The sequence below is a fragment of the Myotis myotis genome, unplaced genomic scaffold (assembly GCF_014108235.1).
Source record: "Myotis myotis isolate mMyoMyo1 unplaced genomic scaffold, mMyoMyo1.p scaffold_m19_p_1, whole genome shotgun sequence".
NCBI lineage: Eukaryota > Metazoa > Chordata > Mammalia > Chiroptera > Vespertilionidae > Myotis > Myotis myotis.
This window is the reverse complement of record NW_023416313.1, coordinates 100,815,775-100,843,392: the sequence shown is the minus strand read 5'-3', so window position 1 is coordinate 100,843,392 and position 27,618 is coordinate 100,815,775. Positions and strand designations below refer to the sequence as shown.

Here is a 27,618-nt window from a genome sequence, read left to right as displayed (position 1 = left end):
CGAATATGAATGAGCATGGAACCCTGGCTCAATTGGTTAGAGCATCATCCCGTTCACCAAAAAGATTACAGGTTCAATTCCCAGTCAGGGCACATACCTAGGTGGCAGGTTCAATCCCCATTAGAGTAGTACAGGAGGCAACTGATCAACATTTCTTTCACATTGCTATGTCTCTCTCTCTCTTTCTCTCTCTTCCTTCCTCTCTCTCTAAAAATCAATTTAAAAAACATGTCCCTGGATGAGGATTAAAAAATAAATTTTTTTAAATGAGTATGGTACTTGTCATAAGACACAAAAAGCAAAGTACTCTGTGAGTCCAAAAGAAGAAAAGATTAAATTTAACAGGACAGAGCAAATAAATGCTCAATAGATAAAGTAATATCTGAAATTATGAAATTATTTATAACACTAAAAAATACAAAAAAACTAAATGTTTATCAAAGAGGAAAGGTTTATATAAATTATGAAACATTTATAGAAAAATATCTATGATATATTAAGAAAACAGGTTATAAAACAATATGTAACATAATTTCACTTTTTAAAACACATATATAGGTTATCCCCAAAAATGTATACATACATTTCAAATAATTATAAAGGCAGAGTTTATTAAAATACATTGCATTTTCAAAATTGAGCTATCAGCTGTTAAAGTATATACAATTTTGGGGGAGACACCCAGTATGTGCTTTCATGTCTAAATGTATTTTAGAAAGTATGGAATAAGGATAAAGAGGGGATAAATGATGATGGAAGGAGACTTGTCTTAGAGTGGTGAACACACAATACCCTATACAGATGATTTATTATAGAACTAGAGGCCGGGTCCCTCGGCCTGGCCTGAGCCCTCTCGCAATCCGGGACCCCGTGGGGGATGTCAGACTGCCGGTTTTGGCCCGATCCCCACAGGCCAGACCAAGGGACCCCACTGGTGCACGTATCCATGCACCGGGCCAGTTCAGCCTGATCCCCACAAGCCAGGCCGAGGGACCCCAATGGTGCACAGGGCCTCTAGTATGCATATAAGATCTTTGGTTAATCTCTTCCTGCCCTCCCCCCTCCCCACTTCCCTCTGAGATTCGTCAGTCTGTTCCATGTTTCCATGCCTGAACATTGAGCATCTTCCCCTGGTGGTCAGTACGCATCATAGCTACTGGTCAAACGGTCAAATGGTTGCTTAGGCTTCTATAATCTATATAATTTTATTAACCAACTAGTGGCCTGGTAGACAGATTCATGCACATTGAAAGGAAATTAATTAGAAATATTTTAATATCGCTATTCACCCTTTCTCATAATTCACAATCGACAATGACAGATTGAAACACACGTGTGCAGTTCGCACCAGTGAGAGTTTTATATGTATCACACATGTGTGAGTCAACTTAGCCGTTTATAACCTATATACTAGAGGCCTGGTGCATGAAATTCGTGCACTGGGGAGGGGGGTGTCCCTTAGCCCGGCCTGCACCCTCTCCAATCTGGGAACCCTTAGGGGATGTCTGACTGCAAGTTTTATAACTGTCGATTATAAACTGACAGTCAGACATCCCTCTCACAATCCGGAACTGCTGGCTCCTAACCGCTCGCCTGCCTGCATGCCTGATTGCCCCTAACCGCTTCTGCCTGCCAGCCTGATCACCTCCTAATCGCTCCCCTGCTGGCTTGATTGACGCCTAACTGCTCCCCTGCCAGCCTGATCACTCCCAACTGCCCTCCCCTGCTGACCTGATCACCCCCAACTGCCCTCCCCTGCCAGCCATCTTGTGGCGGCCACCTTGTGATGACATGAGGGCGTTGTGCGAGGGTGCGAGGACCACGTAGGCTTTTATTAGTATAGATCAGTGGTTGGCCAACTCATTAGTCAACAGAGCCAAATATCAACAGTACAACTGAAATTTCTTTTGGGAGCCAAATTTTTTAAACTTAAACTACATAGGTAGGTACATTGTTATTAACTTAATTAGGGTACTCCTAAGCTGGCCTTTGCTAAAAACGTCCTCAATCTGATTGAGGTACGTTCGCTGAGGTCGACCCCTTCCAACTCTCCCATCCACACTCGTCTTGTATACTTGTTTCGTCTATCTCCTCTTCAAAAACCAACTTCTGCGCAAGGGCCACGAAGTTTCAATCGCACTGTATGTGCACGCCCGCACGTAGTATTTTGTGGAAGAGCCACACTCAAGGGGCCAAAGAGCCGCATGTGGCTCGAGAGCCGCCATTTGCCAACCACTGGTATCTACACTAATAAAAGACAAAGATGCTAATTGACCATACCTTCACTACGCCCACCAGCCAATCAGAGCGACTGTATGCAAATTAACACAACCAAAACGGTGGTTAATTTGCATATACCAGCTGGGAGTGAAGACTGAAAACAATGTGGAAGTCAAGCGCTACAGAGGGGAGCGAAGTAGAGGCGGCGGAGACAGGAACAGAGCCAAGGCGGTGGAGGCGGGAGGCGGGAGGGAAACCAGCCACGCGGCAGAGCGGGAGGGAAAACACACAGCCGGGCGGCAGAGGCGGGCAGGGGCGGGAGCCAGGAGGGACCGGGTGGTGTGGGCGTCTGCTACACATGACCCGAGAGCCGTGGACTGCACAACCCTCCGCAGCCTGCGGCATTCTCAGTACGCAACTTATAATCTTCAGAGCTGCTTCTCTCTCTCTCTCTCTCTCTCTCTCTCTCTATATATATATATATATATATATTATTGATTTCAGAGCAGAAGGAAGAAGAAGAGAGACAGAAACATCAATGATGAGAGGGAACCATCGATTGGCTGCCTTCTATACGCCCCCCGACCAGGGATCGAGCCCGCAACTTGGGCACATGCCCTCGACCGGAATCGAACCTGGGACCCCTGAGTCCACAGACCGACGCTCCATCCACTGAGCCAAACCAGCCAGGGCAGAGCTGCTTCTTTTTATTTAAGTTTCACTAACTACTCCAGGAGAGTGGGTAGCACCATTACGGAGGGCAGGCCAGGCACACCTGCCCGAGGCCAAGGGGCAGCCTTGGGCTCCCAGAGATACAGCAGAGAAATGGGCGAGGCTGAGTCAGAGAAAACGAGTCCAAAACTTGAAAGAAAGCAGGAGGCAGTGAGGGGGAGAGGGTGACAGCTGCGCAGGGGCCTAGAAAAGCTGCTGGGTAGGGGCAGCCAAGGAGCCCGGTGCCTCTCCCACAGGACAGGCTCCACACGTCCCTCCCTCCTCCTCCCCATGACCCATCATCCCAGCTCTCCTCCAAGGCCCTGCCTGGGCCCTCCCTGTACAGCCCCGCCCCACCCTGCATAGAGGAGAAAGGGGAAAGCTGCAGATAGGAGGTCGCAGGAGGAGGGGGCAGAGCAGGGCCCACCAAGTTAGATGGAGGGGAGGGAGGGAGAGACCCCACAGGACTGGGGACAGAGATGGGCGGGGGAAGGAGGGCCGTGCGGAAGCATCGCCCTTGGTTGACGTAGAAATCCTGACCCATTTTACAGACTCCAGGAGTATGTGTGTGTTGGGGGGAGCGGGGGGGCAGGCAGGCAAAGACAAAAGAGGGTGTGAGGGGACTAGATGGATGGAGAGCAGCGACATATGATTCATGGCCTGTTTATTTTTATTTCTGTTAATATATTTTTACTGATTTCAGAGAGGAAGGCAGAGGGAGAGATAGAAACATCAATGATGAGAGAGAATTGATCTGCTGCCTCCTGCACGCCCCCTACTGGTGATTGAGCCCATAACCCAGGAATGTGCCCTTGACCAGAATCAAATCCAGAACCCTTCAGTCCACAGGCTGTGGCTCTACCCACTGACCAAACCATCTAGGGCAGCGGTTCTCAAGCTGTGGGTCACGACCCCTTTGGAGGTCAAACGACCCTTTCACAGGAGTCGCCTAAGACCATCCTGCATATCCGATATTTACATTACGATCCATAACAGTAGCAACATTACAGTTATGAACTAGCAACGAAAATAATTTTATGGTTGGGTCACAACATGAGGAACTGTATTTAAAGGGCCAGAAGGTTGAGAACCACTGATCTAGGGTGACCCATGGCTTATTTAAAACCACTGCAGTAGGCGTAGCAGGGGTCTTACCATAATGGTGTTACCTGATAACAAGGATGTCTCTCCTTATGTTGGGGTAATCAGAACTGCAGCAAAGTAAAGACACACCCATGGAGCCTGCAAAGGGTTTCCATGCACACGATGCAATTTACTTCGTGTGGCAGCTGAAGAGGGTGAGCACAGTCTTGGAAGGACATGAGGTCTCCAAGACCAGGGGCTGGAGGGAAAGTGTGTGCCAAGCATTGCATGTCGTGAGTTACAATCTATATATATAAAAGCCTAATATGCTAAGTGTCCAACCAAGCGGTCGACCGACCGGTCGCTATGATGTGCACTGACCACCAGGGGGCAGATGGTTAGCTTGCTGCTGAGGTCCGGCCAATCAGGACTGGGCGAGACAGGGCTGGACACACTCTTGAGCTCTCCCGCAGAAACATCAATGATGAGAGAGAATTGATCTGCTGAACATAGCTACCCGCGGCCCCTCCCTGGCCACCAGCCCCGACTGGCCCCAATCAGGACTGGGCAAGATGGCCCTGATGGGTCCCAATCGCTGACCAGGTGGAGGGACCCCACCCGTGCACAAAATTCATGCACTAGGCCTCCAGTATACAGAAGTTGCTTAATTAGACCTGCTTTCTGATTTAGCTAAACATTTTCCAGCCTAGTGAAGCACCCCAACTTCTCTTTCAGGTAACTGTCAGCAACACAGCAGTAAATATCAACATGAAACAGATTATTATTGTAGATCACGCAGGGAGAATAAAGGGTAAAATATTTAACTGCAGCAGTGTTTGACTATATTCTGTACAGTGAGAAAACCTGAAGTCATTTTCAAAGTCCACCATTTCTTACTTCTTTTCAGTCGGGTCAAGTTTCTAAACTTTCTAAATCTCCATTTTCCAGCTAATGAAAAGAATATAGGATTCCACTGAGTCTCCTATCTACCTACTCCAGGACTTCTGTGAGGATCAAATGAGATGAGGCATGGGAAAACAGTTCACAGACATTGGTTAAAGCAGTGGTTCTCAACCTTCCTAAGACCGCGACTCTTTAATACAGTTCCTCATGTTGTGGTGACCCCCAACCATAAAATTATTTTTGTTGCTACTTCATAACTGTAATTTTGCTACTGTTATGAATCGTAATGTAAATATCTGATATGCAGGATGTATTTTCATTGTTACAAATTGAACATAATTAAAGCATAGTGATTAATCACAAAAACAATATGTAATTATATATGTGTTTTCCGATGATCTTAGGCGACCCCTGTGAAAGGGTTGTTCAACCCCCAAAGGGGTCGCGACCCGCAGATTGAGAACCGTGGGTTAAAGTATTAAATGTTTGCACCTGGCTATAAAGCAAGACATGTTCCTGGGCTGAAGAAACTGCAAGGGGGCTAGCTGTCACTAGGGAGAGGAAGCTAGCTGTTGCTACATGACATCATTACCCAGTGCCCTCAGCCACCATTTCCGGGCTAGGCTGGGCTGTGGGCCGCATTTTGCACCATGGGGTCTCGGCAGCCTCAGCTGTGATTTGGTGGGGTGTTGCTCCGGGGTGGTGGCAGGGCCTATGTCCCACTTGGGGGAAGCCGAGTGTTGCTTTGTGGGTGCCAGGTCCATGGTGCCAGTGCGTGTCATGGAAGCTCCTGCATTTCATAGCAACCGGTCGGACACTTAGCACATTAGCCTTATATACAGACGTCACCCAATAAATTCAATAAAATAAAAACTAAAAAGTATGAGATAATATGGGATAAATTAAAGAAATATTGCTGATTACTTCGTTCTACCTTTCTATATGGTTTGAACTTTTATTTAATGTATATATACATATATACATATATACATATATATACACACACACATATATGTGTGTGTGTGTGTGTGTATATATACGTATATATATATTCATTATATATATATATACACACACACACACACACTAGAGGCCTGGTGCATGGATTCGTGCACCAGTGGGTTCCTGAGCCTGGCCTGCACCCTCTCGCAATCCGGGACCCCTCAGGGAATGTCAGACTGCCAGTTTCAGCCTGATCCAACAGGCCAGGGGGATCGGGATAAAACCAGCAGTCCAACGCTGCCTGCCACTCCTTCCTGCCACTCCCACTCATTCTGGCCTGCTGCGCCTGCCACAGGCTCACACCCAGTCAGTCCTGATTGGGAGAGGCTCATGCCGTGGCAGCAGCACTTGCCAGCCATGAAACCTGTGTCTGAGCTGAGCACCAGGGGGAAGCTCCTGCGTTGAGCATCTGCCCACTGGTGGTCAATGCGCATCATAGCTACCAGTCAGACAGACACTTAGCATATTAGTCACACACACACACACACACACACACACACACACACACACACACTAGAGGCCCGTGTATAGGTAGGGTTCTTAGGCCTGGCCGGCGATCAGGGCTGATCGGTGGGACAACCGGCGGGACGAACGGGGGCCCCCGCTGGCACCCACCTTGGGTGGCCTGGGGCCTGCAGGCTGGGGGCAGGTCCTGCGTTAAGCGTCTGCCCCCTGGTGTTCAGTGCGTGTCATAGCATTCTGCCGTTCGGTCAATTTGCATATTAGGCTTTTATTATATAGGATAGATTACAGTAACTCTTTGAAATTGGTACTAATAATATTTTTAAATTATAGGTAAGGAAACTGGCAATAGGTGATACCAACCAAGACAGTGAGTCCAAACCCCATGTATTCACCCACTGTGCAAACTGCTCTCCTTGAAGACTCCTAGGGACCCATCCTCTAACTCTTACAGGGATAATTCTTATAATTACTTAAAGTCTGCATCCTTGTGATTTCCTCACACAGTTCCTCTGGAGGACTGACATCACATTTCTTATGATGATCTTTTTCTTAATGTGTATCAAGTAATTCACCACTGAGAATCAGTTACTAGAATTTTTAGATTTTTAGAACGTTTAGAACTAAAAAAGGCTTTAGGTACAACTTGGTACCACTGTTTTATGGAAGAGTAATCAGGCCCTGAGAATTTTAAGTAATTTGTCCACACTAATTAGTGGCAATCCAGTGCCCTGAAACAATGAAGTCATGAAGATTACATCACCTTCCCCAGAGAGAGTATAAACTCCCTGCAAAGAAGCAATGTGCTGAAAATAGAGAAGGAAAAATCAGATTTTGTGAATAACTGTGCCATAACAAAGTATTAGTTCATAAGGAACATAAAGAAAATTATTTTTTAAAATACTATCTTTATTTTTAGTTCCTTTTATACTGCTCTTTTAAATTAGGAAAAAGAACAATTTGATAAAAGAACTTAAGAGAATTTAACACTTACCCAATTGTCATGTGCTTTTTTCTCATGAGAAATAATCTGAAAAAGAAAATCATCATAATACTACTGATAACTACTTTCCTTATATAAAAAACATTCACATCTACCACTATGATTTAGCACACAACTCATAAACTCAAAAATAACTCAAGCATCTCAGAAAAGTCAGTAACATATTAAAGCAAATTTTCATATACATATGCTCTACTCTACTCGTAAAACAAAACTGAATGTAATGACAACTGAACTCTGTCTAGTATATTTCTATTTTATGCAGTAATTAACTACAATATGAGTTGCCAATTAAGAGACACTAGCTGGACTAAATATAAAACCCTAAAGCTCAGATACAGGGTAGGGCAAAAATAGGTTTACAGTTGTAAGTACACAAAATAGTTAATAAATCTACTGTAATAATCATAACCTGCATGTCTTCTTCCATACAAACACCTATAAGCCTACTTTTGCCTCACCCTATATGTTATTTGTTTATGCAATTCATATTCCCAAAGCAGCAGAAGACATGGCAACTTCAACAAGATCTCTTTTCCCAGACTCTCTGGCTCCCTAGGAATGTTCCACAGCCAAATGTAAACCTTTAAGAAAGGCATACAACTAGTCAAGTAACTATATTCCTCATGAAAATAGATATAAATTCAAACAAATCAGAACTGTTTTAAGTTACACACACACACACACACACACACACACACATACACACACACACACACATACCTGCCCCTGATAAGAACGAATGGTTCTCTCCAATTCTTCTTCAAGATCTTTGGTTCGCTTTCTATAGGGAAGAAATAATCATTCTACTATTAACATATGCTAAGAAATGATAGAACACATGCTCTACTGGAAATATTAATTAAAACACCCAGAATGCTTTTTTTCATGTAAAAAGAAAGAGTTCAGAACTCCACATGTTAACCACCTTTAAGAGGTTCTAAAGTATGTTTGTTCCTGATATAATTTTAAAATTAATATTTAAGAATGCTACTACTTGGGTTTACCCAAACCAAAGGTCTTGAAAAGATTTGTAGGGTACATTGGTTGATTCATTTTTATTTTTAAGAGGTATGATCTTGGAAGATTTACTCAGATGTCTTTAATCTTAATAGAACTGTAGAAAATTAATGATCTATGTGAAATATAAGACTAACAAGATAATTCCTTCTTTCGGATAAGACTCAGCTTAAACTCCCTAATGGAAGTTTCATAACTATCTGGTACACTGCTGATAGACTTATCATCTTACAAACACTTTTTCAGAACTTTACTTGTGGCATAACTTCTTTTTGTGGCATAATTCTTAAATTCATTAATACTGTATACATTCTTCCACATTTGTACCAAAGAGGGAAGACTTTTTTAAATTAATGGCTATTCACAATTTTCATGACATTAAAATACAATAGGGTTGCCCATGTTCAAATATAATTAATGTGAAAGACTTAAAATCTCACATACTGAAAGAAAAGCATTTTTCCTTTTTAAAATTTCTGTGTAATTGTATTACAGCAACACATCTAAGTGAAAATCAGGAAACAAAAATACATTAATTTTTTGTTGTTATTGCTATATTATTTTTTCTGATATTGGGCTTTTGGATACCCTCCCCACCCCAAAAAGAAAGGAGTAAGCCCAGATGGGGTAGCTCAGTGGTTGAGCGTCGACCCATGAACTAAGAGGTCACCAGCTCAATTCCTGGTCAGGACACATGCCCAGATTGGGGGCTCAATTCCCAGTAGGGGGTGTGCAGGAGACAGCCGATCACCATTTCTCTCATTGTTTCTACCTCTCTATCCCTCCCACTTCCCCTCTCTCTAAAATCAATGAAAAGGAAGGGGAAGGGGAAGGGGAAAGGAAAGGGGAAGGGGAAGGGGAAAAGGAAGAGGAAGGAGAGAGGTACAATATATTTAATACCTATAGGTCTCCAGCTCTTCAGCTGCATGGCTGATCTTTTCATCTGCTTTAGAAAGTTTTTCCTCTTTCTCTAACCGGTAATTTTCTTCTACTGTTAATTTCCTTAAAACAAAAAGTGTTTTATTTCTTTTATTATATGTCATAAAATAACCAATCTTATCTCTTTAATTGTGTCACAACTGGTGCTTCCCATAAAGCAATTTGCATAATACCACTAAGAACATCACATGCAAGAAAAACAAAGTACCTGTGTAAGTATTTCTGGCATGGAATTTAATATTACAAACTCAAGTTATAAAGCTTCGTCTAATAACAGTACTATTAATATAAAAGTTTCAAGCATTTTCTATAAGAACTAGAGGCCCGGTGCATGAAAATTCCTGCACACGGGGGGTCCCTCAGCCCAGCCCGCGCCCTTTCACAGTCTGGGACCCTTGGGGGATGCCCACCTGTTGGCTTAGGCCTGCTCCATGAGAACAGATGATCTAAAAGAAATAATCATATCCTTGGATAAAGATTTTTTAAAAAGGTAATGGTCGCATGAAAATTCATTGCTGGTGGGGCTAAGGGGACTGCGGGACTTCAGCGGCAGATGCGCGGTGCGGCTGGGCCCAGCTGCGCCGTGCACCTGTCACCCCTCCCCCACCCCATGGGGCTGAGGGGACTGGGCATCGCCATCTTGTGGCTGTGAGCATCACCATCTTGTGAGGGTGTGGCAGTCAATTAGCATATTAACTCTTTATTATATAGGATTCATCATAAAATTAAGATTATCAAAAATAAATATTAATAAAATTTATCATGACTATGTTATTTATGACAACTTCTTATGTAAAGAAACATTATATTTATTAGACAAGAAGTCACCAACTAATGAACTGTTTCAATAATTTTTAAGTTGGTTGTTAAGTTGTAAAATATTGATTCGTCTTCCAGGCCAACTCACCAAAAAAAAAAAAAAAAAAAAAAAAAAAAGCACAAGAAACTAAGTAACTGAACCAAGGCATAGAGCTAGCAAGTAGTAGTTCCATTATACTAAATCACCCAAGTTGTCTCACATGGTATCAGTAATAACATTGGTCCCTCAAGAAATAGTGAACATCACAGGAAAACACATTTCGCATCCTAACTATGAATGTCTCCCCTTCTTCATGAACTTTGGGGAGGCACATGATAAAAAAATGAAAAAAATTCTATAAGGCAGCCATAAATGTTTTATATTCTACACACTATATTACCTATTGCTTAGGAAGCACTCCCTACCCAAGTCAATGGTTTCACCGGTGTAAGAAAATAAAAGTCATTGCCTTAGGAAAAGCATAAAAGTGTAATTGGTTTAAAGATGAAGAAAAATGCTTTTACAAGCTTTGGCCAGTATTCTAAGTGGTTAGAGCATGGGCCCACACACCCAATGGTCAAGGGTTCAACTCCGGTCAAGGGTACATGCTTGGGTTGCAGATTGGATCCCCAACCACGGTCAGGGTATGTGTGGGGGGCAACCAGTCGATGTGTCTCTGTCACATCCATGTTTCTTTTTCTCTCCCTCCCTTCCACTCTCTCTAAAAATTGATGGAAAAAATATCCTCAGGTGAGGATTTAAAAAAAAAAAAGGCCTGGCCACTGTAGCTCAGTGGCTGACAGTCTACCTATAAATCAGGAGGTCACGACTCGATTCCCAGTCAGGGCTCATGCCCAAGTTGTGGGCTCAATCCCCAGTAGGGGGTGTGCAGGAAGCAGCCAATCAATGATTCGCTCATCACTGATGTTTCTATCTCTCTCTCCCCATCCCTTCTTCTCTCTGAAATCAATTAAAAAAATATATATATATATTTTTTTGACACCCCTCCCACTGAGAGGTAGTCTATGAACCCTTCCCTTGAATTTGGGTGGGCTTATTAATGATGAAAAAATTACAATGTGAAAGGAAACACAACAATATAACTAAAAAACAATCACATTTTCACATATTAAAGCAACACATCAAGCCTCTATACTATTTCACTTCTCTTCAATACTATATTTTTGAAAAGTGGTAGCAATGTAATATATCAGTAGTAAAAAACATCAATCCAAGATTTAGAAAATGACTCAATTACACTGTATACAGGCAAAATTTTTAAATTAACATTTTATTAGTACTATCAACTGTTCATATTCTCCTCTGAAGAACTAGTGTCGGGATTGATACAACAAGAGGATATAACCCTGATAAACATATATGCACCCAATGCAGGAGCACCCAAATACATAAAAAAAACTCCTAGAAGAGATTGACAACAATACAATCATAGTAGGGGACTTTAATACACCACTGACATCACTGGATAAATCCTCTAGACAAAAAATCAGCAAAGAAACAGCAATCCTAAATGACTCACTAGATCAGATGGACTTAATTGACATCTTTAGAACATTTCACCCCAAAGCCACGGAATATACGTTCTTCTCAAATGCACATGGGACATTTTCAAAAATAGACCACATATTGGGTAACAAGCAAAGTCTCCCCAAATTCAAGAAGATTGAAATCATACCAAGCATCTTCTCAGACAACAATGGCATAATATTAGAAATAAACTACAATAAAAACAACCCCAAATACTCAAACACTTGGAAGCTGAATAGCACTTTATTAAATATTGATTGCGTTACCAATGAGATCAAAGAAAAAATTAAAAAGATCCTGGAAACTAATGACAATGAAAACACAACAATCCAAAACTTATGGAACACAATGAAAGCAGTCCTGAGAGGGAAGTTTATAGCTCTACAGGCCACCCTCAAAAAAACAAGAAAAAATGGTAGTAAATCATCTAACTCTACATCTCAAAGAATTAGAAAGAGAGCAACAAGAAAAGCCCAGAGTGAGCAGAAGGAAGGAGATAATAAAGATTAGAGCAGAAATAAATGACATAGAGACCAAAAGAACAATAAAGAAAATCAATGAAACAAAGAGCTGGTTCTTGGAAAGGGATAAACAAAATTGATGAACCTCTAGCCAGGCTCACCAAGAAGCAAAGAGAAAGGACCCAAATCAACAAAATCAGAAATGATAGAGGCGAAATAACAACAGACCCCACAGAAATACAAAGGATTGTTAAAAAATACTATGGACAACTCTACTCCAACAAACTAGACAACCTGGAGGAAATGGACATATTCCAAGAAAAATACAACATTCCAAAACTCAATCAGGAAGAATTTAAAAATCTCAATAGACCAATAACTATGGAAGAAATTGAAGCAATCATCAAAAAGCTTCCAGCAAACAAAAGCCCGGGGCCAGATGGCTTCACGGGGGAGTTTTACCAAACATTCAAGGAAGAACTAAAGCCTATCTTCCTCAGACTACTACAAAAAATCCAAGAGGAAGGAACACTTTCAAGCTCATTCTATGAAGCCAGCATCACCCTCATACCAAAACCAGGTAAAGACAATACAATGAAAGAGAATTACATGCCAATATCCCTCATGAACATAGATGCCAAAATTCTCAACAAAATCTTAGCAAATCGGATCCAGCAGTGCATCAGAAAGATCATACACCATGACCAAGTAGGATTTATCCCAGGGATGCAAGGATGGTATAATATCCGCAAATCAATAAACGTGATACATCACATAAACAAATTGAGAGAAAAAAAAACCACATAGTCATATCAATTGATGCAGAAAAAGCATTTGACAAAATCCAGCACCCATTTCTGATAAAAACTCTCAGCGAGGTGGGAATAGACAGATCATACATCAACATAATAAAAGCCATATATGACAAACCCACAGCCAATATCATACTCAATGGGCAAAAACTAAAACCATTTCCCCTAAGAAGAGGAACAAGACAGGGATGCCCACTGTCACCACTCCTATTCGACATAGTACTGGAAGTATTAGCCATTGCAATTAGACAAGAAGAAGAAATAAAAGGCATCCAAATTGGAAAAGAAGAAGTAAAACTGTCCTTATTTGCAGATGACATGATATTATACTTAAAAAACCCTAAAGACTTCATCAAAAAACAATTAGACTTAATAAATGAATTTGGCAATGTAGCAGGATACAAAATTAACGCCAAGAAATCTATGGCATTTCTATACACCTATAGTGAACTTACAGAAAGAGAGACTAAAAAAGCAATCCCATTTACCATCGCACCAAAAAAATGAAAATACCTAAGAATAAACTTAACTAAAGAGGTAAAAGACCTCTACTCAGAAAACTACAGGACATTGGAAAAAGAGATAGATGAAGACATAAACAGATGGAAGAACATACCATGTTCTTGGATTGGTAGAATCAACATCATTAAAATGTCCATACTACCCAAAGCTATTTATAAATTCGATGTACTTCCCCACTAAAATACCAATGGCATATTTCACAGACCTAGAACAAACTCTCCAAAAATTCATCTGGAATAAAAAACGATCCCGAATAGCTGCAACGATCCTGAGAAAGAAGAACAAAGTAGGTGGGATCTCAATACCAGATATCAAGCTGTATTACAAAGCCACTGTTCTCAAAACTGCCTGGTACTGGCACAAGAACAGACATATAGATCAATGGAATAGAATAGAGAGCCCAGAAATCGACCGGAAAGAATATGCTCAATTAATATTTGACAAAGAAGACAAGAACATACAATGGAGTCAAGACAGTCTCTTCAATAAATAGTGTTGGGAAAATTAGATAAACACATGCAAAAAAATGAAACTAGACCACCAACTTACACCATACACAAAAATAAACTCAAAATGGATAAAAGACTTAAATGTAAGATGGGAAACCATAAAAATACTAGAGGAATCCAAAGGCAACAAAATCTCAGACATATACCGACGCAATTTCTTCACCGATACAGCTCCTAGGGCATTGGAAACTAAAGAGAAAATAAACAAATGGGACTACATCAAGATAAAAAGCTTCTGCACAGCAAAAGAAACCATCGACAAAACAACAAGAAAGCCCACTGCATGGGAGAACATATTTGCCAATGTAATCACCGATAAGGGTATAATCTCCAAAATTTACAGGGAACTCATACAACGTAACAAAAGGAAGATAAACAATCCAATCAAAAACTGGACAAAGGACCTAAATAGACACTTTTCAAAAGAGGACATTCAGAAAGCCAAGAGACATATGAAAACATGGTCAGAGTCACTAATCATCCAAGAAATGCAAATCAAAACAACAATGAGGTATCATCTCACACCTGTCAGAATGGCTATCCTCAACAAATCAACAAACAACAAGTGCTGGAGAGGATGTGGAGTAAAAGGAACACTCGTGCACTGCTGGTGGGAATGCAGACTGGTGCAGCCACTATGGAAGACAGTACGGAGTTTCCTCAAAAAGTTAAAAATGGAACTCCCATTTGACCCAGTGATCCCACTGCTAGGAATATATCCCAAGAAAACAGAAACACCAATAGGAAAGGATATATGCACCCCTATGTTCATAGCAGCACAATTCACCACAGCTAAGATCTGGAAACAGTCTAAGTGCCCATCAGCAGACGAATGGATTAGAAAACTGTGGTACATCTACACGATAGAATACTATGCTGCTGTAAGGAATTCTTACCATTTGCAACAGCATGGATGGAACTGGACAGCATTATGCTAAGTGAAATAAGCCAGTGAATGAAAGAAAAATACCACATGATCACACTCATTTATGGATAATAAACACCATTATAAACTGATGAGCAAAAATAGATACAGAGGCAGAGCAGCATCGAACAGACTGTCAAACTACAGCAGGAAGGCTGGGAAGGGTTGGGGGACCGGAAGGGGGGGTAAGAGATCAACCGAAGGACTTATATGCATGCATATAAGCATAACCAATGGACACAAGACACTGGGGGGTAGGGGAGCCCGGGGGAATGTCAAAGGGAGAAAACAAAAAAAAAGGAGACCTATGTAATACTCTGTAATACTTTAAGCAATAAAAAATAAAAAATAAAAAAAAGAACAACTACTGTCATAATTCATTGAATTTGAGTAGTGAATATATTAATTTAAATGTAAGAATAAAAGATACAATATTTTGGGAATTCAAAGCATTTCAAACTAATGAATGAAATCACAATATGAACAACACATATACAGCTAGGATTCTATTTAGCTTCCCATTCTTACTTTGAGTATCTAAAGAAGTTTTTTCTTTGAAATTTTAAACATTACTCATTAAAATTCTGTATTTTACTGGGACACTGAGAAGCAGGGCCTCTTAGGGTAGGACTGAGGAGCAGCCATAGCTGCCTGCTCCACCCTGTTGACCCCCTGGGACCCCGCCCCACCCAAGCTGTGTGCCGGCTTTTGCATATGAAAGGCCTGGCCCTTTGCAATCTGAAAATTACCTAACCAACTACAGCTGGCCCAAGGCCCCACAGCAGCTTGCATTCCTTCACAGCTGAGCTCCTGCCGGGTAGCCTCAGGCAGAGGCTAAATTAGCACCTCCTTAGCGATCCAAGAGCCAGTGTACCCAGTGGTCAGAGTGGGACCATCCAGATTACAACTCCTCAAATCCGTAAGGGATACACTCAGGGGGCAGACTCAGTGAGCACAAAAGCCCCACTGAAGCAAGTCTTGCCCCAGAAGGGTGTCTCCAGCACAGAAATTCTCCCACTGCAGAAACAGCTGATTCTCACAGCCAATTGGCCTGGAGGTCAATTCCTCCCAGTGATACCTACAAAAATCAAGGCTTAACTACAAGACTGTGCACAAAGCCCACAAGGGGGTGCAGCAAGAGTGTCCACCTCAGGTAATTGGGGAGGCTGAGCCACTGGGCCCTATAGGACACCTGGCACAGAAAGCCACTCTATCAACACAGGAAAGCATAAAAAATGCGGAGACAAAGAAACAGGTCACAAACGACAGAAATGGAGGAAAGCAAACTACTGGATATAGAGTTCAAAACCACACTTTTAAGGTTTTTCAAGAATTTTCTAGAAACTGCCGATAAACTTAGTGAGACACTCAAGAAATCTAGTGAGACCACCGATAAATTTAATGAGATCCTCAATAAGTCTAGTGAGACCCTCGAGGTTGTGAAAAAGGACCAACTAGAAATTAAGCATACACTGACTGAAATAAAGAATATTATACAGAGTTCCAACAGCAGTCTAGAGGATTTCAAGAATCAAGTCAAAGATTTGAAATACGAAGAAGCAAAAAACACCCAACCGGAAAAGCAAAAAGTAAAAAGAATAAAAAAATATGAAGATAGTGTAAGGAGCCTCTGGGACAACTTCAAGCGTACCAACATCTGAATTATAGGGGTGTCAGAAGAAGAGAGAGAGCAAGATATTGAAAACCTATTTGAAGAAATAATGACAGAAAACTTCCCCTACCTGGTGAAAGAAATAGAATTACAAGTCCAGGAAGCCCAGAGAACCCCAAACAAAAGGAATCCAAAGAGGACCACACCAAGACACATCATAATTAAAATGCCAAGAGCAAAAGACAAAGAGAGAATCTTAAAAGCTGCAAGAGAAAGACAGTCAGTTACCTACAAGGAAGTACCCATACGACTGTCAGCTGATTTCTCAACAGAAACTTTGCAGGCCAGAAGGGAGTGGCAAGAAATAGTCAAAGTGATGAATACCAAGAACCTGCAACCAAGATTACTTTACCCAGCAAAGCTATCATTCAGAATTGAAGGTCAGATAAAGAGCTTCACAGATAAGAAAAAGCTAAAGGAGTTCATCACCACCAAACCAGTATTATATGAAATGCTGAAAGGTATCCTTTAAGAAGAGGAAGAAGAAGAAAAAGGTACAGATACAAATTATGAACAACAAATACACATTTATCAACAAGTGAATCTAAAAATCAAGTGAATAAATAATCTGATGAACAGAATAAACTGGTGATTATAATAGAATCAGGGGCATAGAGAGGGAATGGACTGACTATTCTCGGAGGGGGGAAGGGGTGTGGGGGATGCAGGAAGAGACTGGACAAAAATTGTACACCGTTGGATGAGGACAGTTGTGGGGGCGGTAAGGGCAGAGGGTGGGTTGCGAACTGGGTGGAGGGGAGCTATGGGGGGAAAAAAGAGGAACAACTGTAATAATCTGAAAAATAATGATTTAATTAAAAAATAAATAAATAATAAAAAATAAAAGTACTAGTCAGATTCAGGATACAGGAAAGTTGACAGAATTTGAGGATAGAATAAATATGGGATATAAAAGAGAGAAGTCACCCTGGCTGGTGTGTTAAGAGGTTAGAACCTTGACCCTCGCACTGAAAGATCACAGCTCAATTCCTAGTCAAGGGCACATACCTGAATTACAGGTCTGATCCCTGGTCAGGGCACATGCGGGAAACAACCAATCAATGTGTCTCTCTCACATCAATGTTACTGTTTCTCTCTCTCTCACACACCCACTCCCTCCTATTCTCTCTAAAAATCTATGGAGTCCAGTCAGCATGGCTCAGTGGCTGAGTGTCAACCTATGAACTGGGAGCTCCAGGTTCCGTTCCTGGGCAGGGCACACGCCTGCGTTGTGGACTCAATACCCAGTGTGGAGCGTGCAGGAGGCAGCCGATCAATGATTCTTTCTCATCATTGATCTCTCTCTCTCTCTCTCTCTCTCTCTCTCTCTCTCTCTCTCTCCCCCCCCCCGCCCCCCATTCTCTGAAATCAATAAAAAATATATTTTAAAAAATAAAAATAAAATAAAATAAAAATCAATGGAAAAAATATGCTCAAGTGAGGATTAACAAAACAAACCAAAAAAAGAGAGAGCGAAGTCAAGGATGGCTTAATCAGCTGCCATGATCAACTCAGCAAATAACACTGCCATTTATTGAGACAAGGGTCAATTTCACAGGAGCAATTTACACAGGAGAAAGGAATCAGTTTTACATATATCAGAGATGGAATTAACGGATAGAGTGCAATTACTAGCATGTCCACCCAGATTCCCTGACCTAGCTTACAGTATTAGGAACTCTAATTAGCAATAATTTGCTGATTAACTGTAAGAAGTTTAAAAGGATTTTTGTGAACTAGTCTGCAAAGTCCAATATCATTTACACATTTTCTTCCTTGAAGAAAAAGTATTTCAAAATCAAATAACTTTCTGCCGAAACCAGTTTGGCTCAGTGGATAGAGCGTCGGCCTGCGGACTGAAGGGTCCCAGGTTCGATTCCGGTCAGGGGCATGTACCTGGGGTTGCGGGCACATCCCCAGTGGGAGATGTGCAGGAGGCAGCTGGTCGATGTTTCTCTCTCATCGATGTTTCTAACTCTGTATCTCTCTCCCTTCCTCTCTGTATAAAATCAATAAAATATATTTTAAAAAAAAAAAAATCAAATAACTTTCTTTAAAAATTAATTGATGAGCCCTAGTCAGTTTTCTCAGTGATTAGTGTCAGCCTGCAGACTGAATGGTCACAGGTGAAATTCTAGTCAAGGGCATGTACCTCAGTTGCAGACTCGTTCCCTGGCCCCAGTCATGGTGGACGAGGTTAGCAACCAGTTGATGTCTCTCTCTCACATCAATGTTTCTCTCTCTGTATCTTTCCCCCTCCCTTCGTTCTCCCTAAAAACTCAATGGAAAAAATATCCTCTGGTGCCCGGCCAGTGTTGCTCAGTGGTTGAGCATCAATCCATGAACCAGGAGGTCATGGTTTGATTCCTGGTAGGACACATGCCTGAGTTGCAGGCTCCATCCCCTGGTAAGGGGCATGCAGCTGATTGGTGATTCTCTCTCATCATTCATGTTCCTCTCTCTCTCTCCCTCTTCCTTCCTCTCTCTGAAATCAGTAAAAATGTATTAAAAAATACATTACTAGAGGCCCGGTGCATTAAAATTCATGCACTGGAGGGGGGGGTCCCTCAGCCCAGCCTGCCCCCGCTCATAGTCCAGGAGTCCTCAGGGGCAGGAGGCGACCCGGCGATCAGGGGAAGGCGACGCCCCATCACACCTCTGCTGCTGCCACTGCCATCAGCACAAGCCTCAGCCGGCTCTGGTTACCTGAGCCTCAGGCCAGCCCTGGGCGGCTGGAGGGCTGAGGGGACTGGGTGCCGCCATGTTGTGGCTGTGGGCACCACCATCTTTGAGGGCAAGGCAGTCAATTAGCATATTTCCCTCCTTATTGGCTGTGGGCGCCGCCATCTTTGAGGTGGGCAGTCAATTAGCATATTCCCTCCTTATTGGCTGTGGGCACACACATGTACCCTCTAGTGAGGATTAATTAAAAAAAAAAATGAATTGATGAAATATAACCCAATCATAAACAGAACTTAGGCTAATCACATAAACTTTACATCAGTGGTTCTCAACCTTCCTAATGCCGCGACCCTTTAATACAGTTCCTCATGTTGTGGTGGCCCCCAAACTCATTGTTACAAATTGAACATAATTAAAGCATAGTGATTAATCATAAAAACAGTATGTAATTATATATGTGTTTTCCGATGGTTTTAGGCGACCCCTGTGAAAGTTGAGAGCCGCTGCTTTATATGCAATATATGCAATATTTCACTTGCCACTCAATGAGGATATCAACATATATTTTATTACCTATGAAGCGTCATTTCATTTTCTTGATATAGTTCAGTCATTACTTTAAGTTTGTGCTGAAGCTTTTGATTCTCATTTTCAAGATGTTCATTTTCTGGCTGCAAACATGCTTGTTCAGTCTGAATATTTTTAATACACTCTATGGAAAAATTTAAAAGTCAAAATCAAACGTTTTGAGTTGCATATTAACATTTCATACAGATAAAAATTACCAAAAATAATTAATTACTAATAAACAAAATTCATTCCAACAACAACAGAAAATCTGTAAGGTATTTTTAAATTTACACCTGTTGACTTAAGCTTTAAACCATTGCCAGGAACAGTCACTTAACAGATAATAATGATGGATATTAACTTTATTAAAATTGGATCATCCCTATTTAAAAAAACACACAATAAACCAATACTTAAATCTTCATTATATCTTTGCACTTCTATTGTAATTATTTTATTTGTTTCAAATCCTCTGTATCTTAAATGATTATCAAAGAGGGAAAGCAGTTTAGAAGAAAACCTTCATGTTATGAACAGAGAAAACCAATTGTAGAAATTTATCTCTCATGATCCATTAAAAAAAGAAAGTTACATTTGGAAGGTGGGTACAAGCAGACACAGTTTCCAAATACTAGTTTTAGAAAACAAGATTTGCCAAGCAATTCATTGCATTAAGGAATGTGATAACTGGTGAGTAAATTCCTTGGTATTCTGGCACTTACTGAATAGTTCCACACTGAGAGTCTGTTAATACTGTATACTGAAATGCAGCTTCCTTGAAAGCAGGCTCCCTATCTTTTCCTCCAGAGACTTTCCCATGGTTTTTAGTACTATGCATTACATATAGCAAACCTTTAAGTTAATACTACTTTTCAAAATATAAAAATATTCCAACTATCAATACTATGTGAATGAGTCTATGATCTTTTGATCATTTTTTTAGTAATCTGTACCTTTTGGATAGTTCAACCTTTTCATCTTTTATTTTCTAAAGCTTATTTCGGGGGCAAAGGGTGTATCCCAATTAGTGGTAGAGTAACCACTAGGTGGTTCAACCTTTTCAAAAAATGTTTTATTATAAATATAATTCACTCATTGTAGAAATTTTTGAAAATACATATAAGTAAAAAAAAAAAGAGAAAAATCTTTCCATAATTCCATATTCAACGATAGCCATTGTTGACATGAGTATGCCCTTCCATTCTTTTTTTATGCAAATTGTTATGATGAAATTATTTTTTAAATTGATTTCAGAGAGAAAGGGAGAGGGAGAAACAGAAACATCAATGATGACAGAGAATTATTGATCAGCCGCCTCCTGCATGCCTTCCACTTGGATCAAGCTCACAACCCGGGCATGTGTCCTGACCAGGAATTGAACTGTGACCTCCTGGTTCAGGTCCACTGAGCCATGCCAGATGGGCGGAAAAAAAATTTTTTTAATATAATGGTATGTTACTTATATCAACTATTTAATAAAAATAAAAATGTTTCGCCCTAGCTGGTTTGGCTCAGTGGATAGAGCGTTGGCCTACGGACTAAAGGGTCCCCGGTTCGATTCCAGCCAAGGGCACATGCCTGGGTTGCCGGCTTGATCCCCGTTAGGGGGCTTGCAGGAGGCAGCCGATCAATGATTCTCTCTCATCATTAATGTTTCTCTCTCCCTCTCCCTTCCTCTCTAAAATCAATAGAATATATTTAAAAAAATAAAAATAAAAAATAAATAAAAATGTTTCAATTAAAAAATCTCCCATTCTACATGTCTAAGAGCATTCCTGCATGTGCTAATATACTATGCATGTACATTAAAATTTACTATAAACAGGTGTGTAAAATATGCCACTGCTGGTCAATTTTGCAATTAAAAGATTTTTTTTAAAGTTTTAATTTGCTACTTTTTAATATCTCAAACCATACCACACACATTATACTGAAATTCAAACGTAAGAATGGTTTTAAATGGTTTTTTAAGTAATTTCATTATTTTAATTTTATATAAATATAGAGGAAACTGCCCTAGCCAGTTTGGCTCTGTGGATAGAGCGCCAGTCTGCGGACTGAAGGGTCCCAGGTTCGATTCCGGCCAAGGGCATATGCCCAAGCTTGATCCCCAATAGGGGGTGTGCAGGAGGCAGCTAATCAATGATTCTCTCTCATCACTGATGTTTCTATCTCTCTCTCTCCCTCTCCCTTCCTCTCTAAAATCAATAAAGATATATATTTTTAAAAATAAATAAATTAAATAGACAAGGCTTTACCAACAACAAATAACTCAGGACTAATTTTTTACAAATAAGAAACAAAAGTAAAGAAAATAAGCAACAAATTGCACCTTCCCATAATGGGTTCAATTCATGGTACTATTCTCTATAACGAGATGTAATTATTTAGAAAAACATTAAAAGTATGTAGATTACCTACCTGTAAGATCTTCCTTTGTTCTATCTACTTCAGTTAATTGAGTGTATATTTGGTTTCTTTCTCCTTCTAGGGTTTTTAAAGAAGCCTTTAACTTCAAAGAATGGAAAAAAGCAACATTAATCTCAATATACCATCCTAGCCTTTTGAAGCTCTTTTAACACTCTGATGAAATTATTGCCTAGAACAGTGGTCAGCAAACTGCAGCTTGTGAGCCACATGCGGCTCTTTGCCCCCTTGAGTGTGGCTCTTCCACAAAATACCGACTTCTGTGCAAGGGCCACGAAGTTTCAATCACACTGTACGTGTGCACCTGCACGTGGTATTTTGCGGAAGAGCCACACTCAAGGGGCCAAAGGGCTGCATGTGGCTCGCGAGCTGCAGTTTGCCGACCACTGGCCTAGAATATACTAACAATTCAGCTTCCACCTTAGAAAGTTAGCAAAGTCACCAATAGTTGTAAATTTCAGGACAGGGAATGAGAAGATCAGGGATGAATGCTTAAACTGTGGCTACTCTCATTTTACTTATTTTCAACACATAAGGTTTTTTTAATTTTTATTTATTGATTTTAGAGAAAGAAAGGGAGAGGGGAGAGAGAGGGGAAGAGAAAAACGCCAATTTGTTGTTCCACTTATTTATGCATTCACTGGTTGATTCTTGTATGTGCTCTGACAGGGGATTGAACCCACAACCTTGGCATATAGGGACAACGCTCTAACCAATCTAGCTACCTGGCCAGGGCTTCAATATATAAGTTTGATTAAAGTACTCTTTAAACATTACCAAAACTTCTCAAATATGGTAAAGACCAGGATACCACTCTTACAATAAAAAAAAAGGGATAAACCAGAAGAAAATGAAACTAAGTATTTACTTCTTAAAATAGAATATTGGGGCCCTGGCAAGTATGCTCAGAGGTTAGAGCGTCAGCCCACAGACCGAAGGGTTGCGGGTTCAATTCCCGGTCAGGGGCATGTACCTCAGTTATAGGTTCCCCAGTCCCAGTAGGGGTGAGTGTGGGAGGCAACCAATCAGTGTGTCTCTCTCGCATGATGTTTCTTTCTCTTTCTCTCCCCTTCCTCCCTCCCTTCCACCTTCTCTGGAAATCAATGAGAAAAATATCCTTGGGTGAGGATTAAAATAAAATATATATTGAGACCAGAGGAAGAGAAATGCTCAAAGAGAAATTAAAGAAAATAGAGTAAACATTTTTAATATATGCAGACTTCGAAAATTTTTGTTATGATAAATTCTAAAAATTAACAATATGAATTTCTAAAGTTATTATAAAAAAGAAAAAAGCAACTGATAAAGATAATTCTGATCACTACTGAAAATTCTGATCACTTATCTGTTAACTATAAAATGGACTTTAAAAATAGTTACTGAAGATATATGGGTTTAATCCATGTTCTATTTTCTTTTCTTTTTTTTTTTAGATTTATGTAGTAATGCAAACCTTAGCAGCATGAATCAGCTTCCTCAAAGCCCCTTTTGGTTCATTATCTATTATAAAAAACAAAAACATAACAATAAAAAGCAATGTCACAAGAGAGGTCTAAATGATTTTATTAATTCACTCAATTAGAGCCTCATAATCCCTCTTCTTGCTACAATAATGAATTTGGTATAAGGCGGAATGGCCTTGGACTTGCTGGTAGAAAGTTAAACAATAAAAGCACTGATAGTACCATAATATCAATTAACAAGGTTCTTCATCATTAACTCCAAGAACAAAGTTACAGTCCCACAGTCGGGACTATTCTTGGGTTCCTTCACCATATAAAATATGACTGGAATTATACTTCAAATTAAAATAACATTAAACAAGCACGAGTTTTCTCATTAGAAACATTTATTTCTTACAAAATAAAGCAGAACAGAAAAAGTACAAACAAAACTGTATGTATTTACTTTGGAAGTATAACTTTCCTTCAACACATTGTGATCAAGAAATTTTTTAATCATAACTTCTCCTTAATAAATTTTTTAATTATGCAGGGGTAAAGAGACAGAAAAGAGAAAGGATACAAAAGTCAGAAAAATTATCATTAGTGGAAACTAGATTGGATATACATAAGACCTCTCTGTACTCCTTTGCAACTTCCTATGAAACTACTATTATGTCAAAATACAAAAAAAATTTTAAGTCAAAGGAATTAGTTGAGAATACAGTGAGTAACTGGTAATCTAACTTTTTCCTGAGTTTAGAGACTGTAAGCAACAATACCAATAATAATTTGGGATGGCCAAGATTAAAGTATTAAAACCATCTAAACTATCTAAATAAAGAAAAAAAGAGTGTCCTGAGGTATTTATCTACTAGAGGCCCGATGCACAAAATTCGTGCAAGAGTAGACCTTCCTTTCCTCAGCTGCCAACACCAGCTTCCCTCGCAGCCCCACTTCGTCCGGGAAGGACGGCCAGAAGGTCGTTTGGCTGTATGATCTAATTAGCATATCACGCTTTTATTATTATAGAAGATATAACACTCATTTTTTTTTTTTTTATAACACTCATTTTTCAAACTACTTACCCAACCATTTGATTAGCTTACAGTGCAGGGGAAAACAGGCATTGAAATGATTATGAAACAATGTGGCTGTAATGACAGTATGTACAACATATAAAAAAAAACAGAGAGTAAGGAGGCTATAAGTCTGTCTGAGGAGCTGGAGAAAGATTTAGTGAAAAGGCAATATTCTAACTGAAGGTTAACGATAAGGGATGGTGAGAAAAGGACAGAATATTAAAGATGGAAAAGGTGGAGCAAAGGACAAGTGTATAAAGAACATGGTGAAAATGGGGAAATACAAGAGCTAGTCATCATTTTAGCAAGAGGATATGTGATTTAATACCTGAGAGTGCACCATTTTCTGACTCGCTCTTCATTTCCAATTCCAAGTTTTCATCTGTTATGTCTTCTCCAAGCACAGCAGCCCAATCTTGCATTTTTAGCAAGCGTTCAGTCAGAGACTTGACATTTAGCAAAGGGAGGAAAAAAAGAGAGGGTGATGCTTCATGCTAATAATTTACAATTTCTGAATGTATACTTATAGTTTAAAAATCAATGCACATAAATAATAGTACATGAGTTCTTTTTCTCCAGCTGGTATTGAAAAACCTAGTATTTATTGACTATTAAATTCTGAACCTTAAAAACAAATACAATTCTTCATAATGGTCCATATTTGCTAAATACATCACATGACTATAAAGTGACAAAACAGCATGTCATGACTGTGGTTGGGCATCGACCTATAAACCAGGAAGTCATGGTTCAATTCACAATTAGGGCATATGCCTGGGTTGCGGGCTCGATCCCCAGTAGGGGGGCGTGCAGGAGGCAACCAATCAATGATTCTCATCATTGATGCTTCTCTCTCTCTCTCCCTCTCCTTGCCTCTCTGAAATCAATAAAAATATATTAAAAAGAAAAAAAAATTACTAGAGAGAATTTGAATTGTAGCATTTCAACAGTACTTTTTGCTTTTTCTTGAAAGAAGGGAGGTTTTCTAGCACTATGAATAATAAAATGACTGTGCTATCTATTTCTGTAAAAGGACCCACCTAAAAACCCATTCTGCCCTATAATTTACACCTTTCAAATTCCTGAGAGTTCCAAGCACAAATAACGTGGCTTATATTTTTAGTAGAGTTTGAGATTAGCATCTCATTTTTGTTTTGTTCTTTTTTCTTTTTCATTTTGTTTTGTTTAGGAAGAATTCTAAGCCCTTTAGCAGATCAAATTTGGAAGAGCAAGAGGGGAAAACAATATGCCAAATTATGAATACAACTCGTAAAGATGGAATTTTGAAAACACTCTTAGTAGCAACATAAAAAGTATAAATGTATAGCTTTCAAGATGATATCATGCACTTCACCAGTAGATTACAAAATGTTAGTTTTATTTCTTATTACTTAATACTCACACCTGAGTATCTCTTTGTAGCTTGAAAGCATAAGATTTAAACGAGCAGGCAGGAAAAGGGGGTAGGAGAGGGAGACAAGTTTCAATTAGATTTTTAAAAGTACTCATCTCTGTGAAAGTACATATACCAGGTAATCAACGTATCAAAGATATTCAGCCAATACATACAACTTCATTTGTCAATTTCTAAAATTCTTTCTAACCCTATCAACAGAAACAGATGGCATTCTAAAGACAAAGGTAAAATTATTATTCTTTTTCTTTTTTGATGTAATACCTATGATAAAATAAGGAGAGGGAAAAGGACTCAGGGTGTTGAGATATTATATATACTAGTAGCCCTGCACACGAATCCGTGTGCTAGTAGCTCGCTGCCGCCCTCCTGTAGCTCCCCCGCCCCGACTCATAGCTTGCTGCCCTGCCCCCTCCTGTAGCTCTCCCGCCGCCACCAGCTTGTAGCTGGTAGCTTGCTGCCACCCTTCTGTAGCTCGCTGCCTGCTGCCCCGCCCTCCTGTAGCTCTCCCCATCCCCCTCCCCACCACATAGCTTGCTGCCCTGCCCCCTCCTGTAGCTCCCCGCCGCCCAACTGCCCAACTGTAGCTCGCTGACCCACCCTCCTGCTGATCCGTGATCCAGTCATTACCCGGTCAGCGGTCGGTCGTTATGTAATGACCATTTGCATATTACATCTTTATTATATAGGATATATATTTGTTGTAATCTTTGCTGCCAAAAAGAAGCATTTGACAACAAAGACGACAATACTGGTACAAATTGAAATGTATGCCAAAAAAGTACACATACTCAAATTGCCAAATGGTCAAAATAAAAACTGCTACTATTGGGCTGGTGCAGCTCAGTGGCTGAGAGTCAACCTATGAACCAGAAGATCATGGTTGAATTCCGCTCAGGGCACATGCCTGGGTTGCAAGTTTGATCCCCAGTGGGGGGCCTGCAGGAGGCAGCCAATCAATTATTCTTTCTCATCATTGGTGTTGCTATCTCTCTCCCTGCCTCTCTAAAATCAATAAAGTGTGTATATATATATATGTGTGTATATGTATGTGTGTGTGTATATATATATATATTTTTTTAAACTGCTAAAAACAAAAATTTTCAAAGTTCAGAATTAGTATAGAATTCTAGCTGACTCAGTCACTAAAACCAGCAGGGCCATTTACCTTGATCTGATTTTCTTTATCACATAGAACTTGTTTTGCATGTACTCTGGAGTCTTCAAATGTTATTTTCTGTTTATTAAGCTCACTCACTTGTTCTTTCCATTCTTCAGCTTCTTGTAAAAGCTAAAAAATCAAACCCCACACAAAAAAGAAAAACTCATATTACCTTATCATACTTTTTATATATTTAACTGTATCATCTCTATATATGAAAGCCTAAGTGACCATTACAAGCGGTTGAC

General features: G+C 40.1%; 1 protein-coding gene across 17 annotated transcripts in view; it reads right to left on the bottom strand.

Moving 5' to 3' along the window:
• Window positions 1-27,618, bottom strand: part of MIA2 (MIA SH3 domain ER export factor 2) — a 117,171-nt gene that overhangs the window by 31,091 nt on the left and 58,462 nt on the right. For 16 of the 17 annotated variants that reach the window (XM_036346498.1, XM_036346469.1, XM_036346442.1 and 13 more), the window contains 8 exons: window positions 27,377-27,499; window positions 25,123-25,240; window positions 23,724-23,770; window positions 22,265-22,355; window positions 19,847-19,985; window positions 9,305-9,406; window positions 8,108-8,168; window positions 7,376-7,411 (listed from right to left, as the gene is read on the bottom strand). In XM_036346498.1, coding sequence (XP_036202391.1) covers window positions 7,376-7,411; window positions 8,108-8,168; window positions 9,305-9,406; window positions 19,847-19,985; window positions 22,265-22,355; window positions 23,724-23,770; window positions 25,123-25,240; window positions 27,377-27,499 — 717 coding nt within the window. The remainder of the gene's footprint in view (window positions 1-7,375; window positions 7,412-8,107; window positions 8,169-9,304; window positions 9,407-19,846; window positions 19,986-22,264; window positions 22,356-23,723; window positions 23,771-25,122; window positions 25,241-27,376; window positions 27,500-27,618) is intronic. The other variant, XM_036346460.1, reaches the window with a different exon arrangement.